At 44.9% G+C, this 17,805-nt stretch overlaps 1 protein-coding gene across 1 annotated transcript in view; it reads left to right on the top strand.

Moving 5' to 3' along the window:
• LOC121290969 (NXPE family member 3-like) overlaps positions 1-16,364 on the top strand; it is a 100,305-nt gene extending 83,941 nt beyond the window's left edge. The window contains exon 6 of the mRNA XM_041212049.1: positions 14,623-16,364. Coding sequence (XP_041067983.1) covers positions 14,623-15,179 — 557 coding nt within the window. The 3' untranslated portion in view covers positions 15,180-16,364. The remainder of the gene's footprint in view (positions 1-14,622) is intronic.
• Positions 16,365-17,805: the final 1,441 nt, after the last annotated feature.

Genomic DNA, 17,805 nt, shown 5'->3' on the forward strand with positions numbered 1-17,805 from the left:
GAACTTTCAATATGTTTGTTGGGGCTAAGTGCAGAGGCTCATCAGATGCATGGGGTTCAGCAGGGGTCTGGTATCCAGCAACCCTCCGAGTGTCAGAGACCTCGGCTGTTACTTGCTCCACCAGCTGTGCAGCAATGGGCAGAATACATTCTGTGGGGGCACGCGCCCAACCTGTTCAGGTATAAAATCTCATGAGGTGATGTCGGGCAAGCGTCCCGACATCATTCCTCATGCAAGCGATTTTCAGGTCAGTGGGTGCACGTGGGTGTCGGGGCTGCACCCGCCATCAATTAAAAAACTATTAAAAAGGCATTTGTTCGCAATTTTATGTTGCCCATGCAATTTCGCACTTGTCGCAAGGGCAGACGGACAGCCCACCTTTTACAAAACCTCATCCAATGGCAGAATAAAAAGGGTCAGCAGCATTGCCAATGTGAGTAGTGAGGAGTTTAGGAGATAGTTGCTGCTGGTTGCTTATTTGAACTTGACAGCTTCATCTCTGCTCTGAGCTTCATTTTTAGCATTTCCAGGATTCATTTCAGGACTCATTGGTGTCTCCAAGGCCCCCGGAGAATTTTGACCCTGTGGATACTTCCAGGTATCAGACAGCCGTCTGTAACCTGGTAATGAGGATTGTGGTCTCCACTGGTGGCACCTCCTCTGAGGAGGAAGAGAGGGGCAGAAGGGAGAGGAGGCCGGGTGTCCCAGTGCAGCTTCCAGGGGAGCGACCTGTGGGGAGGAGAGGCACAGGCACAAGGGGCGCAGGGCCAGCAAGTGGTCCAGTAAGGGGCTGCAGAAGACACCGCCATCCTGCTGCCAGGGTTTACAGGCAGCGATGCAGCTACCTCAATATGTCTGAGGTGCAGTGCTGAAGGAGGCTCCATCTCTCAAGGGAGACAGCGACATCCATTTGTCATATGATTGGGTCTGAGATCACATCCAACTGTGTGGGTGGACACTCCATGCCAGTGGCTCTGAAGGTCACAGCGGCCCTCAACTTCTATGTCTCTGTCACTTTCCAGGGGTCAGTGGGGGATCTTCTTGGAGTGTCTCAATCAGCTGTCCACAGTTGCATCAAGCTGGTGACAGAAGCTCTGTTCAGATGGGTAATGACATTTATTCATTTCCGTATGGATGAGGCCAGCCAGGCTGAACAAACCAGAGGGTTTGCAGCGATTGTTGGGTTCCTCCACATCCAGGGTACAATCGACTGCACACATGCGACCATCAAGGCTCCAGCGGGTCAGCTAGGTGTCTTTGTCAATATTATGACACAGCAGTTGGTAAAGGCTGAGTCGGTTAAATCCCAGAGGGAAACTTGAACAACTGACATAACGTACATTTTCAATTGGTATGTTTGAGATGCAGCTCTGAATTCAGAAATAAAACCACCAAGCCTCAAGGGGTTTTTTATATAAAACTAAATCAAACATTTATTAATTTAACAAGAAATTAAACACATACACAGCTCTACAAATTACCACCATAATAACTTTTAAACAAATCCCCAAATTAATCACTCCCAGGCAAATCTTCACCAAGGCAACAATAACCCATAGGCTTTAAACAGACACAAGGCAAAGCATATTTGGCCTTAAGAATTGAAAATGAGGTTCCTTTCCATTTGGTTCCTTTTCAGCCACAATTGTAGAGCTTACAGGCTAGTTAGATTTTACATGCCTCTGACTCACACACAAACTCCTCTCAGCTTATACCTAGCTTTCCCTTTGAATGTAAATTTTCCTTTCTGTTACTAGGTTTTTAATTTTACCTCTCCTAACAATAATCCTTTCATTCCATGTCATGAAGCTATTAATGTATATAATATTTTGGAAAATATTTTTCTTTTAAAGTAGAGGTTTAGTCTGCAGCTGTGTCTTAATTGGATTAAAATCAGCTAGTCTGGGTGCTTTGATATATGCTAGTTATGATATATAAGGGAGATAATGTGTATTTGCATTTTTTGAATAGAGCAATCAATAAGTGGGGTGAAAACTTGACGTTTTTCTAGCAGCTACCAAGCAATATGTTTATATTACTAATAAAATTGGTACAACGATTGGGGTTTCATTGTTAAAAGGTATAGTTCAAAGAGACTGGTGAGATAATAAGAATTTGAATTCAGTCAGTTGTGGTAGGTATAACTTATAGCAGTTTTCGGGTGTGCAGAGCAGAGGCAATGTAAGATCAGAAGGCAGCTGCAAGCCTCCAACTGGCCCCACAGTGAAACAAACCTAATTTTGAATTCGTAAGGTGAAAATGCTTTGCCTGGTGTTTGGTTAAGTCTATGGGTTGCTGTTGCCTTAATGGAGATTAGTTTGGGAATTTGTTAAAAGTTATGATAGGAGTATATTGTAGCCATGTGTATATATATTTTAAACCTGTATAAATGAATAAAATGTTTCAATCAGCTTAATTTAAAACCTCAAAAACTAATGGTCTGACTCCTGAATTTTGAGTCACGTCTCAAACATAACACTTAAAGTTATAGGTTATGACAGTTTAAAGTTTCCTTCTGGGATTTTTAAATAACTCAGCTTTACTAACTGCATCGCTCATAGCATCCACCAATTTTATTAGTAATATAAACACACTGCTTGATGTTTCCTAGCTAGGTGCAAGATTTCACCCATTCTTTTCAATGGTTTATTCAACAAATGCAAATTGCACTTTACCTTTTAACTTACATTTATCTAATTAATACCTTAAACTACTATACAGCAAAGCACCCAGACTAGCTGGTTTAATCCAATTAAGCCACACACACAGACACACACTTGGACAAGTCCCTACGACAAGCCCAATTAAAAAATAATTTCCAATAACATTATAGACCTTTAATTAATCTCTTCATGACAGTCAACAGGAAGGGCTTCCACTTGATGAAAGTCCAGATAGTTTATGATCACAAGACGAAGATTCTGCAAGTTTGTGCAAGGTACCCTGGCAGCTCCCAAGACGTTTATATCCTCAAACACTCCCAGGTTCCAAATATATTCAGTACTCCAGCCCAACTGGATGGATGGCTGCTGGGTGATGAGGGCTATCCATTGAAAATGTGGCTCATGACACCTCTCTGCCACTCAAGAACAGAGGCAGAGCAGCGTTATAATAGGAGCCATGCCTCCACATGGGCAGTGATAGAGAAGACCATAGGTCTTCTGAAGATGCACTTCCAGTACCTGGACCATTCAGGGGGAGCATTACAATACCCCCCAGCGCGGATGTCACTGATAGTGGTTGCATTCTGCGCTCTCCGCAATCTGGCACTGGCAGGAAGAGGATCTTGAGGCAGCTCCACAGGCCATAGAGGATGAATCCAGTGGTGAGTCAGAAGAGGAGTCCGGTGAGGAGAATGCTGAGGGTGTGGAGGCAGATCTCTATATCCTTCAGGGAGGCAGAAACACCAGGGACGCCTTGATCCAATGCTCCCTCAGCTAGGCTACCAAAGATCTGCTTCCACCTCATTTCAGGGCTGCCGCCTCCATCCCGGATGTCTGAAATGATCCTTTCACATTTGAACCCGAAGTCCACTCAGTGCCTGTGCAATAAAGTTTAGATTCACTCACATCCAACATTACATACTGGTGTAACCTGCACCAAAAAAAAAAGGTGAAGCACACTCAGGCCATTAAGACAAAAGCCAAATTTATATAATTTTGACACAACAAATGAATGTTACTATATCTGGAGTTAATGGCCACACCAATAAACATATTAACAAAACAAGGCAGAACAGAAGATCACCCACGAACAATCACATTTATGCGCATGGTGCCTTAAACTTACATTCAGTAGTGCTGCGTCTTGTTGCTTGCAGCCCCCCATCCCCCAACCCTCCTTCCCCCCCACCTCGCTGACACTGGTGTTGAAGGCAGCCTGCTGACTCTGCTGTCTTGTTGGCCTTGATGACCTTGGCGGTCGTCCTCTGGCCAGTGGAGCCTGTGCTGGCCCTGTCTGGGAGGGAGCTGCTAGTGCCATGGTGGACATCTCCCCAGTCATTGCAGCCTCATGCCACAGTCACTGGCAGAGTGGCGGAGGAGCTGTTGCTGTCATCTAGAGCGCTCTGAGAGGAGCCCGCAGAGTTGACAAGCAGCTCACACCCCAATGTGAGGTCGCTCTGGACCTCCTTGTTCGCCATTGATGGACGGGCATCTAGCTGGGACACTGGGTGCCTCATCCATCTCCCACGCTGGCACTGACCACCTGAGGTCATTGCCTTTGTGAGGGCTTGCAGGTCCAAGTGCAATCCCAGGAACCCTTCATTCTGTCCCTGAAGCTGCATCTCTATGAGAGTCGCCACTCGCTCAATGGAGGAGATAGTGCGCTCGGCCATGAGTGTCAACGCAGTGCCCATGCTCCACATGGACTCTTCCACAACAGAGACCATGACATTCATACCCTCATGGATCTCTGCCAGATCTTCCTGCACATCCCGCTGGACATCCAGCATCAGCCTCCTAATGAATGACTCCAGAGTCTCATCATCTGCCTTCGACTCAGCATCGCCCTGGTCTCCAGCAGTCCTCTGAATGCCGGCACCCTGGGCACTCTTTGCCTCCGCCTGCTCCTCAAGCAAGTGTGAAATGCTCTCACCAGTGCTGGTATCTGCGCTGGTGCCTGGTTCAAAGAGCGGGTGAGACACAGATGCATCTGAAACCTGGCGGTCCTCTGGCATCAAGAGTGGCTCTTTGGGGTCCTGCATTCAAGCGTGTGCTGGTGAAACTATGGGAGAACAATGACACGTGATTAGTTAAAGTCATGAAGTTCTCTTACCTTCACCAGAGACCCCTGCCTCTCCACGACCTGTTAGCCGAGGTGGGTGGCGGCTCTCCAGCTCCATAGCATTCATTTCAAACTCGTCATGATTAGGAGGATTGAGGGGCCCCTGTCTGTCCGTGATCTCTCGATGTTGTTATGGCTCGTCTTCTCCTGAAAGGACAGAGGAGCATTGATTAGTCCACTCTCTACCTGTAGGGCCATTGCAGCCTGGTCAACACACCTGAGGAACACCTTGCAGGGCACATCCGAGTCGTGGCCCTCGAGCCACAAGGCACTCAGTCCAAGCAGCCAGGGCTCACCCCCTTGGCCAGCTCCGGTGTCACTGACTCTCGGACTCTAATACCCCCAAACTCCACGTGGGGACGGCCAGCCCTTAACACTTCTCCATGCTGATCCATGCCAACACGGTACTCACTCTTGCCAAGCACAGCAGGTCATTGAAGTGCTTCCGGCAAGGTGCCCATGTGCGCCTCACAATGTCGTGGCTGCTGACTTCGGCTGCCACCACTTCGCAAGCTTTTTTGGTCTGGTGTGGTGGCCTCCTCCTGCTATCCATGGGAACGAGGGTGTCCCGCCTGATACTCACCTCCTCCACGAGGATCGCGAGGCACTCATCCGAGAAACGGGATGGGGGGGCCAAGTGCCCCCCTGACTTGTCCTCCCACCTGACGGTTCCTGCCACTGGTGAGGCCATTGCTTTAGTCTCCGGACCGAATAAAGATTCTCCCCGGCAGCCTTCAGGGAGCTGCCTTTGTGAGGGCCCCTGGGAGACTGCTTGAGGAGAAGGGGGTAGCTGGAGTGAGATCGAGCTGCCCCGCACCCCTCTCGCATACACACTGTTGGAGGCAACTATAGCATCAGCGAATGAGTTGAGCTCATGCAGCAGTGCAGGAGCGACGTCCTGTACCTAGGTCTCTATGGCATCCTACCAGTGTTGACCTCGGTGTGTTGTCATGCCTGCACTATCACCAGAAGGTGGAAGGGGTCCTCCATCATGCCTTGCAATCCGAGGAGTGCAGCGGACATCCCTTCCCGAAGTTCCCAAGCTTGCCTTTGCAGATCCAGCGACTGAGGTATGACCAAGTCCAGAGGCTGGTCATCTGACTTGGACTCAGGAAATTTCCGACCTTCAGCAGTCCTCAGAGTGCTGGAGACCTGGGAAATCCCTGCCGCCGCCTGCTGTGGATCAGACAGTGCGATGTGCTCACCAGATTGTGATCTATTTTAAAGCTAATTCCCACTGAGGTGTGTGTCTCTGCATTGGTGGAGGGTGTGGGTGAGCGCTGTGATGGTTCTTCAATGTAGCTGCCTTCAAATTCCTCTTCAGAGGTTTCTGCGGGGCTGGATTGGGGGCCCTGGGTTGTGGACTCCATTGGCTGTTTCTGAGATGTGCCTGCGAAAGCAAGGAGAGATAATTAGTGCACAGCAGAGAACTGGGGAACAGGACACATGACCCACAGCATGGTTGTCTGATGGATATCGCAATGCTGAATCCTCACTTGGTAGGGCACCGCTGACTTCACCGTCAGCACAAGAACGGCCCAGATCGTCACCAGCCATCTGGATAGCTTTATTTTCAAAGTCTGTGAAGACCCTGATTTCAGGCATTCCTCCACCGGTCTGTGACCTCTCCTTCTTGTGTGCCAGCTTGTCCTGCATGAATAGAGATGGACAGAGTGTAAGCAGGATACCTGCCTGGCATGTGTGGGTGGCGAGTAGTCCCATGGACAGGATGAGGACAATGAAGGTGTGTGTGTGAGTGAGTGAATGGTGATGTCCTTTAAACTGGCAGTGAGTGAGATCCCTGTGGATGTGTGATGGCCTTGTGAGTGTGAGTTGAGAGTGATGAGAAGAGTGACTTACCCTGGCTGAACGGAGGAGATCATTCATTTATCTGCAGTGGGTGGCTGTCCTCTTTGTAGGGCATTGGCACTGACCATCCGTCATGCCTCCCATGCCTTCCATGCTGGATTAGTGATGTTGCTGCCCATCCTGCGGCCAGAGTGGGGGCAGACAACATGACGGTGGGCCTCCACTGTGTCCAAAAGGCATTCGAGGGATGCGTCATCAAACCAAGGGACTGCAGTCTTCTTGCCTTTCAGAGCCATGTCTTCTTTGCAGCAGTCGTAGGCTGGAAGCACTGAGAGGTGTGCACACGGCTGCACTTAAAATGTGGCGCCTGGCGTGGCGGGCGAATCGGAGCACACCCGCCATTGAAATGGCGTGTTCCCCGGCAATGCATAATTAATGAGGTGGGGTTGGGCCGATACGGCGTGGACAGCCGCCATTGCGGCTGGTGGGTAAAACGTTCTTCTTCCCACCCGCCAGCGCACCTGGTGAAAATCTGGGACGATGCCACCCTGGAAGGCTATTTACAAGTGGGGTTCCGCAGGGTTCGGTACTGGCTCCCATGCAGTCATGGAATGTATCAGTGATTTAGACTTAAATGTTAGGGGACATTATTGAGAAGTTTGCAGATAATATGAAAATTGGCCCTGTGCGTCAATGGCGATGAAGTAACCCGTAGACTGCAGGAAGGTATCAATGGACTAGTGGGCAGAAAAGCAGTAATTGGAGTCCAATTCGGTGAAATGTGAGGTAATATATTTGGGGAAGGCAAAGAAGGTCATGCAATACACAATAAATGGCAGGTTACTGAAAAGAACAGAGGAACCTTGGCATGCATTAACACAGATCCCTGAAGGTAGCAGGAGGGATATATAAGTAGTAAAGGAGGCACACGAGATACTTTCCTTTGTTGGCTGAGGCACAGAATGCAAGAGTAGGGAGGTTATGCTAGAACTGTACAATAACTTCCATCATTTTGCTGATGATTAAGAAGTGGCTGATAGGACAGTAATTGGCTAGGATAAATTTCTCCTTTTTGTGGACAGGACATACCTGGGCAGTTTTCCACATTGTCAGATTGATGCCAGTGTTGTAGCTGCACTGGAACAGCTTGGTTATAGGTGCGGTTATTTCTGGAGCACATGCCTTCAGTACTGCTGCTGGAATGTTGTCAAGGCCCCTAGCATTTGCAGTTTCCAGTGCCATCCGCTGTTTCTTGATATCATGTGGAGTGAGTCGAATTGACTGAAGACTGGCATCTGTGATGCTGGGGATCTCAGAAGGAGGCCGAGAGGAATCATCCACTCGGCACTTTTAGTTGAAGATGGGTGTAAATCCTTCAGCCCTATCTTTTGCACTGACATGCTGGGCTCCCCCATTATTGAGGATGGGGAAATTTGTGGACCCTCCTCCTCTTGTTAGTATTTAAATTGTCCACCACCATTCATGACTGGATGTTGCAGGACTGCAGAGCTTAAATCTGATTTGTTGGTTGTGGAGTCGCTTATCTTTGTCTGCCGCATGCTGCTTCTGCTGTTGTTTAGCATGATCGTTGTCCTGTGTTTTAGCTTCACTAGCTTTGCACCTAATTTTTAGGTATGGCTGGTGTTTTTCCTGACAGGATCTCCTCTGCACTCTTCAATGATCCCCTGGCTTGATGGTAATGGTCGAGTGAGGGATGTGTCATGTCATGAGGTTACAACTGTGCTTGAGTACAATTCTTCTGCAGCTTATGGCCCACAGCACCTCATGGATGCCCAGCTTTAAGCTGCTAGGAGTGTTCTGAAGTTATCCCATTTAGCACAGTAGTAGCGCCACACAGCACGATGGATGGTATCCTCAACGTGAAGATGGAAACTGGTCTTTGCAAGGTCACTCCTACCAATACTGTCATGGACAAGTGCAGCTGAGGGGGTAACACAAAGGTTGGAATTTTCTTGTAGTGCCAGGAGATTAAAGATTTCTTAGGGTTTTTTTTATTGGCTTCAGCCGTCATATTATGGAGCACTAGTTAGATTGATCAATGATTGTAACATACAGGCTTTACCCAGTCGTACCTTAGATGTTCATTTGGGATCCTCTGTATATCATAGGACCCTGATTAGCATTTAGAAACTGGCCTCCTGCCATCATAGGACTGAGGATCATAGGCTAACGATCCATGAGAGAAAAAAATCCTCATCTCTGTCTTAAAAGTAAGATGTTTTACTTTTAAACTGTGCCCCTGAGTTCTAATCACTCCCACAAGTCGAAACATCTGCCTGGTTTCCATCCTTTCAAGTCCCCTCAGGATCTTATATGATTCAATAAGATCACCTCTCATTCTTCTAACTGCAATGGCTATAGGCCCAAGGTGTTCGACCTCTCTTTACAAGATAAGCCCTTCACCCCAGGAATGAGTTGAGGAACCTTCTCTGAACTGCTTCTTTTGCAAGTAATTTCTTTTTCAAATAAGCAGCAAGGGCAGAATTTTTAGGTTCAGATTCTACTACATCCCTGACCTTCAGTGTGCTTCTCCCTCACTCTCTGTATCCTGAGATTTCTTCAGTTAACTAAGTAAAGTCTCATTGATAATGAGGGAGGTTGAGTTGCCTCACTCCCAGCAACACAGAACAATGTTCTACTCTACCTGGATTGGGAAAATCCTCTCCACAATACAGTAAATAACCATGTAGAGCAGTGCTTTTAAATGGACAAACTCCATCACCCTCGCTCCAGTTATAATATAACATTTACACACAACAAAAACAAGCATCTCATTTGGTTAGAGCCACAATAAATCTTCCATACATGAATAATTCAAAAATAAATAAATGTTAAAAAAGGCAATTAGAGAAAGCCAAGAATTCTGATGACATCATTTAGATCTTGAATCACATGATACCCAAATTTGGTTGGAACAGATCTAAATCAGTTTTTACCTCTTTTTGGAAGGACACACATATGAAAGAAACACATCTATTTCATTCTTTATAATGACTCACTCGGGTGTAAGTTATTTGGCAGCTAATGTGCTATTGTCATCTCCCAGGCATCCAGAAATGGCACATTGATGCCTGTGGACATCTTCCTCATCACTAAATCCAGTTGGTAGGAGCATCACCCAGAAGGAAAAAACAGTTGGGAGCAGAATTCTTGTTTCCCAGTTTTTACTGTTTTTCCCTTCTGGGCGTCACTGTTGTACAGGCTGACATCTTGTGAATGGTCCTGAACGTTGGCTGTCTTTATCACAACCCCTATATCCGGACTCGTGCCTATCAACTGTAGAATAGGCCTCTGATTCCCTGTAGTGTCCGGATATGTGGTTCTTCTGGAATGTGACTGAAATGGGGCCATATGGTGATGGCAATAACTGTGTCCTTTCCTCCTTTCATTTCATCCAGTTTATTTGAAATGTACGGAATTTCCAGGCTTGAAATTGGGTTGAATTGGAATGAAAGGCGGAAATCCATTGTGATGTTGTTTTTTGTGTCCACAGCAAGGTGGAATCACTAGAATTTCCCAGATCAAGGTTTTGAGACATAAAACAGAAAATATAACAGTATTTAACATGCTTAGCCATAATTTTGCTGATGCTAATATGTGAAGTTTGGGGGAGGAGCACATCATTTCAAGCAGAATCTCAGCAAAAATACAGGGAAAAAAACGAGTTACTTGTATCCAGTGATTGGGAGGGAGGTTGGATCCAGGGACTGGAACCTGGAACTGGCTGAAAGGGCTGAGATGCCCAGTGGTAAAACTGCTGAGTGTGTTACCAACAACAAATCAGTTGTTTTGAAAAAGGAGAGAAACATTTTTACTTGAATAGATAGGTGGGATTGCAATTGATTTTACAACATACAGATATTTATTTCCTTTTGCCTCAAAAATTATTTGTAAGTGCTCCCTGATGTTTCACTGAGCAACAGCACCACCTGGTCGAGCCCTGAGTCATTCCGAACTGGAAGTTTTTCACATTCTATTTCCTGTTGGGTTTGTTGATTTTAGCTGGGGAGAGAGAATGGGCACTATAATTAGCCTCTATGCCTTGGGCTACAGAGGAGAGGAAAACAAACATGTCCAATTGGTATTTAATAATGCCCCCCCCCCCCCCCCCAGCGCACTGGAAAACTTATGTGCACTTTGTGTTAAAACACTCCGCAGGCTTGATGGCATCCGTGGAGTGAGAAACAAAGTTAATGTTTCGGGTTGATGACCTTGATGCTCAGTATTCCCACAATTTTTTGTTTTTATTTCAGATTTCCAGCATCCGCCGTATTTTGCTTTCGGATATGGCCACTGGGTGTTGTAGCCGCCGGTCCAGTTTAGTTTCTGGCAATGGTAACCCCCAGGATGTTGATAGTGGGGGATTCAGCAATGGTAATGCCATTGAATGTCAACGGGAGATCATTAGATTCTGTCTTGTTGGAGATGATCATTGCCTGGCACGAATGTTACCTGTCGCTTACCAGCCCAAGCCTGAATATTGTCCAGGTCTTGCTGCATATGAACAAGGACAGGGTCTTTCAGTGTCTGAAGGAACCCTGAGGAACTCCTGCAGTGATGTCTAGGAACTGAGCCACAACCATCTTCCTTTGTGCTAGGTATGACTCCAACAGGTGAACAGTTTTCCCCCTGATTCCAGTTTTGCTAGGGCTCCCTGATGTCACACTCAGTCAAATGCTATCCAAGGGAAATCACTCTCACCTCACTTCTTGAGTACAGCTCTTTTTTCATGTTTGGACCAAGGTCCAAGCAGTTAAGAGTCAACCACATTGCTGTGGGTCTGGAGTCACATGTTGGGCCAGGTGAGGATGTCAGATTTCCTACCCTAAAGTTGAACCAGATGGGTTTTGATGACAATCAATGGTGGTTTCATGGTCACCATTACTGAGACTAGCTTTTTTTAATGCCAGAATTTTATAATTAATTAAATGAATTTAAGTTCCACCAGCTGCCATGGTGGGATTTGAACCCAGAGTTTTAACCTGGACCTCTGTGATTACCAGCCCAGTGACGTTACCACGATGCCAACACCTCCTTTGCTCTTCTTTTTTCCCAAGACACCCACAGGGCAGTGGGGCTATTTCCCCAGAGCTGGGGTTCTGGCTCATGGACATGAGAGTGTAATCACATGCTGGTGGACCTTCCATCTGGGGACCAGACCTCCTCCAAGTCATCTGTAGTTTAGACAGGGCCTGTGGGGTATCCGGTTTACGTATGTCATCATGGGGAGGCAATACACAGGCCTTGCTGACGAAGAGACTATGTCCTGGCAGGGACAGGCTAACACACTTGGCTCTCTTTTTCACAATACTTATTCTGCTAACTGGTGGTAAGAGCTGAAAGTGAGAGGTGAAAAGCAGACAAACAACTACGTGCCACCCACTACACTAACACACTTGACACTTTGCATCAACCAGAGATATATTGATGTATAAATATACATACGCATGTAAAGAAAGGCACAGGCAGAAAGAAGTTTGTTTTATAGGCGGTGCATAACGTGTAGTAATTTTCCTCTTTAATTAAAATCCGCTAAGTGAATAAAGACTCATCTCCAGTGTTATATCCTTCACCAGCTGCCTATCCGAGTTTTAGCCCAAGCCTCCCTTCCAATCACAGGCCCTGGGTTATATTTCTTTGTGTATTTTGTACTATTTCCTACATATCAGTTGCAGTTGCAACAATTTCTCGGAACCCATTTTGACTGACAGAATGATCTCTTGTCCCAGCCCCAAATCCTACCCCTGATTCCTGCTCTGTCTCACTCTGTGCATTGCCTCGCTTCCCCAACACAAGCTTCCAATTTCTCTCAAGCCATTATCTACTTTCTCCATCCAGCCTTGCACCACCACCCCCCACCACCCCCACCCCCCGCCACCCCCAGATTGGGTCAGATGTTGATACTTGGACTACTCTACGTCATCAATAATCTGGGGGCTTGGTCTTGGATTTAAAGAAGATTGAAAACACAAACTGAATAAATCAGGAAAGTGGTAATGTGAGAGGTATGCAAACGGTGGGAGATGTATAATGGAGGGAAAGAGAAGACTTGCAGAGAAGGGGATTCGGTTGAAAATTAAAAGGAAAGACAAATTTTAAAGAAAGTGTGAGATGAGAATAAACAGAGTGGGAGAGGGAAAGGGAGAGTAAGACAATATGATAAATAGAGACAGAGATTGAAGCAAAGTGACAGTCACAGGAAGAAATGGATACAGTTTTTTTTTGTTAGTGGAAATTGACCATTATAGATAGAAAATTCTGAAATCACATCAGTAAATCAGATTTTCTGAGTCCACTCAGACTGGATAAATATTTACTGAATGTCATCCAGTTAACAGCGATGTTTGCCAGGGTGTATTCTCCTCTGTTCCCACAGGGTGTAGGGGGTGGTGGTGTGAGTCAGTTTCATCTCTGACTTCTGAGCGGTTCGAATCGTTTCCACTCTCTGGGTTCTAGACCTTGGACTTATTTGGGGGTTGTGTGAAAGTGCAGCAGACAATTGATTTTGGTGCAAGAAAAACAGTTTATTGAAGTCACAAATAAACTTACAACATGAGGATTACACAGAGATTATACAGATTTACAAAGTACACTTAGTTAAGAATGGAGAACACACGGCATAACGAGGGAAAAATCACGCTATTAATCCCCTTACCCTTGTCCCACCCCCAAAACCTAACTAAATTGAACTAGAAGAGGTCAGGGATCATGCTCACCAACCAGGGTTCCTTGACAGTTCGAAATTCAATCAGGTAAGCCGGTTGCAGTTTTGGGGTACGCTCTTTGTGTCCTCTGGGGCCTGCCATCCCCATGTGGTCCTGGTCTGTGGAATCTGCAAAGGTTCTTCAGTTGGGTGAAGGACGCGGTTGTGGGTGGTTGATCTTCGTGGAGGGCTGCGGTTGCGGCCTTGTTGTCTTCGGTTGAGCCTGCCCCCTGTGCCCCTCGCCATGGTGTTGCCTGCGGGCCTGCAAACCTCCAGATCTTCTTGCTTAAACTCTGTTTCAACCGCTCCCAGCTGCTCACTACCTGCTAGCTGGTTTCTCTCTCTCTCCTTCATAACTGACTGCCCAGTTATACTGTCTTTCACATTTCTTATCGGAATCCAAATCAACGTTAGTTCTTTGTTTGATTTTGGTGGGCTTTCCCCGTTGATTGTTGTCTCTTAGTTTTTAATGGGCTCGCATGATGTTTATCATTGTCTTCCTGCCTATTAACTAGTTTTGAACTGAAAGCCATTGTTTGTGTGGAATATTGATGGGTTCGCATAATTGAATTGATTGTGCCTTTGATTATTTATGCAAGAGTTTGATGGGCTTCAGTTTTGTGTGAAGTCTTTCTCTGGGTTGATTGTATTAAAGGGAAGAATGCGTATTCTGTCTCCTCTTGTTGTCTGGTTTCAGGCAAAACAATCCACACTGTACTCAATAAGCCTGGGCATGTGCAGCCCCAGGCCTTCATGGGCCCAGCCTCCTGTCTGCAGGGTTTTATACTTAACTCAGCAGTTTAAAAGTCCAAAAGTCATATCCTTGTTGATGATATGAAAAATGTGGGAATCTTGAGAACCCTTCAAGGGTGAGGAAGGAGAATGAGAAAATCTGACACAGTTAACTCTCACCCGGTCTCGTCTGTTACTTTGAAGTCAGACAGACCAACATTGGCAGAGTACTGGGAAATGGTCAGCAGCCTGGCTGCCCCTCAAATAGAGATTGGTGCATAAGTTTAAGTGGGGGCGAAACTTTAAAGGAGAATAAATAATTTTTAAAAATAGAAGCCAACCAATTTGTTATGGAAGGTTTACTTTTATTGGTCACATTGTGCTTGCTACAAGATTCCAGTGTACAATTTATCGATTAACTTATTCATCTACTACATCAGCACACTGGCAAATCTGTAGTCCATTTTGGTGTTCTGCTGTTTTAAATGATGTATCCTCCCTATTTCATATCTGTTAGCATTAGCAATATTGAGTCTTAGCATGTTAAATAATGTTATTTTTTTCTGTTTTAGGTCTTAAAATTTTCAATCTTTACAATCCTAAAAATATTGGCCCTCACCTTACTGTGAACTTGGAAAACGACATCATGGTAGAATATCGACTTCATGGGCCACCAATCCGATTCAACACTGTTTCGAGCCAGGACCTGCACTACATTGTAAATGAACTGGATGAAATTAAAGGAGGAAAGGACACCATTGTAGCCATTACCTTATGGTCTCATTTCAGCACTTTTCCAGTAGAAGTCTTTATCCAAAGACTACAGAATATCCAGGTATCAATCCTACAGTTGCTAGGCAGGAATCCAGATACAGTGGTTGTTATGAAGACTGCCAATGTCCAGGCCCTTTCAGGAGATGTCAGTCTGTACAACAGTGACTGGTACTCCTACCAACATGATTTAGTGATGAGGAAGATGTTCACAGACATCAATGTGGCATTTGTGGATGCCTGGGAAATGACACACACACACGCATGCATACGTACACACACACGCGCGCACACACACCTGGATGCACACACGGATACACACAGACTCACACAATCAGAGGTACACACACATACATAAAGGATACACAAATACAGATAGTCACACACACAAATACAAAACTCACTGATGAACTCACACAGACACAAGATAGATTACGCATAGACACAGACATATCTTGGCATATTACCTGCTACATAAAGAACGAAATAGATGTGATTCTTTCATATGTGTGTCCTTCCGAAAAGAGCTACTTACTGTATTGAATCTGTTCCAACCAAATTTTTGTTATCATGTGATTCAAAATCTCAATAATGCCTGATAGTCCTGATATGTTTGCGTTACTGCTTTTTTTTAGCATGAGAAAACAAAATAACAACTCCCTTTTTAAAACAAATGTTGACTTTTGTATCATTCAAGTATGGGAGTATTAGTGGTTGTTGTAACCAAATGAGGACTTTGTTTTGTGTAGCATGCAAATGAAATATCATTTTATTCCTAATATTACTGTGAGACACTGAAGCAGCCTTGTGTGTCTGTGCGTTTCTGTATGTGTGTGTGTGTGTGTGTGTGTGTGTGTAACTAATTTAATTAAACTAAAGATGGTCAAGCTGCAAGGTTTAAATCATAAAGGGGTTTAGGTGTAAGCAGGCAGTTTGAAATGGAAATGGACAAGCTCATATTTGCAGTTGTAGATAAGATGAGGGGTTGTTTGAATTTCAGTGGAGAATTAGATGGCAAGGAAAATGGTTCCATCTTGCAGGAGTTCATAGGTAAACAAGTAGTAGGGATAACATGTTTTATTTTGACCCAAAAGCAAAGCCAAGATGGAAACATGAAAGATGTTTATATTCTGGAAAAGGTAACTTCTAAAGAAAGGTTGAAACAATGGGATTTACAGATCAAAAGGGAGAAAAATATTTTTAAAGAAAGATGGAAAGCTGTATGGGGAGTGTCTTGAGAGGTGGACTGTTTTAAAAAGACCTGTGAAAAAGCAGCCTCTAGCCACCCCAGAGAAGTGCTGGTTTGGTCCAGAGTGCAAGGTTTTGTTAAAAGCTTTGGAGTTCCATTGTCGAGTGAGAGGAAGTGAGAAGCAGTGAAACGTCTATCTTGTAGCAATACTGGATGTTTGTGGTAATATTGCTGGATGTTTTATAGATTAAGAATCTATTTGGACTGTTGCCTGAAAGAGCTGTGTAGTTGGGAGTCTAGATAAGTATAAATGTTTTGGGAACTGTTATGAGATTAAGTTTAACTATATAACTGTAATCTTGTGTGTAACTACTTTTTTTTCTTTTGTTAATAAATGGTTTAATTTAACCTTTAGAATCTCCAAAGGTGATAGTGGATTCTTTTTTCTGACTTCAATGTACATACCTTCTCATAATAAATACAAATTGCAAAATCGTGGTGATAGCTTGGCCAAGTTTCCTTTTGGGATTTGTTCAGCCTGGCAAATACCACCTGCCTTATCATAACAACAAACATTCCATTATAACTGGAGCAAGTGCATTAGAGTTTGTCTATTTAAAGGAACTGCTTTACATGGCTATTTACTGTATTGCAGAGGGACTTTTCCCAAAGCAAGGTCGAGAAGAACATTGTTTTGTGTTGCTGGGAGTGCGACAAACTCCACTTCCTTTAATATCAATGGGAATTCATGTCAGTTAAGTGAGAGCAGAGGATTTGAGAGTGAAGAACGAATGCACTGAAAGCCAAGGATGCAGTAGACTTTGAACTTAAGACCAAAGGTTCTGAGAGAAAGAGGACTGGGGAAGAGGCATGGAGATTGAGAATGAGAAGTGAGGCAGCTTTGGCGTTCATATTGGAACAGTGAAAGAAACCTGCGAAGAAAGAAAAAATTGGTGAAGAAGGAGTTAAAGTCTGTGGGTGAGGAGAATGGGAACATTTGCTGCTTTTCTCACCTACAGGTGCAAAAACAAGGAAAGAAAGTGAACAAAATGAGTGTGTGACCATAAAATAAGCCACCAACATGGCCGAACCAATATATTCTTCTCCATCTGTCCTCATAGCAAAAATGCTTGAGTACTGAGGTAACCTGGTCATGGTTTTGTTTTTTGGAGATGGTATTCCTACTGTTTTTATTGGAGATAACCTATTGGCATTGATAGGGGAATAATTAGGAGGTGAAAGACGGAGACTTAGGAGATGGCCTCGTACTGAAATTGACAGGAAATTACTTATGGTGTCCTCAGGGAGCAGTACTGGAGCTGAAGCTTTTCACTTTAATTATAAATCACTGACATGAAGGAATTGTGATGATCAATATGCTTTGGAAAAAGCCTGTATTTTCCTTTTGTGCAATGTCCCCTTTAATTCCAAATTGAAACTGGTGTGTATTCTGTAAGTCGACTTCCTAGCAGGCAGTTTGGTTCCAAGAAATGCCCACTTCATCTGAGGTTGGGAAGAAAAGCTAAAAAGCAGGGAATAAACAGAAAACCAATTGCAGTAGTGCCAGGTTCCAGCCTGCCTTGTGGTAAATAGTTCGGAACACAGAATTCATGCAAGAGGAAGCAAGCAAAGCTCTCTCCATGAATGACCTGAGGTTGCCATGAGGATGAAAAGCAAAAAAGCAGAGGATGAATAGAAAACCAATTGCAGTAGTGTCAGTTGCAATCTGCCTTGTGGTAGATAGTTCAGAACACAGACTTCAGGTTAGAGGAAGCAAGCAAAACTCTCCATGAAT

The sequence above is a fragment of the Carcharodon carcharias genome, chromosome 18 (assembly GCF_017639515.1).
Source record: "Carcharodon carcharias isolate sCarCar2 chromosome 18, sCarCar2.pri, whole genome shotgun sequence".
In the NCBI taxonomy this organism is placed as follows: domain Eukaryota; kingdom Metazoa; phylum Chordata; class Chondrichthyes; order Lamniformes; family Lamnidae; genus Carcharodon; species Carcharodon carcharias.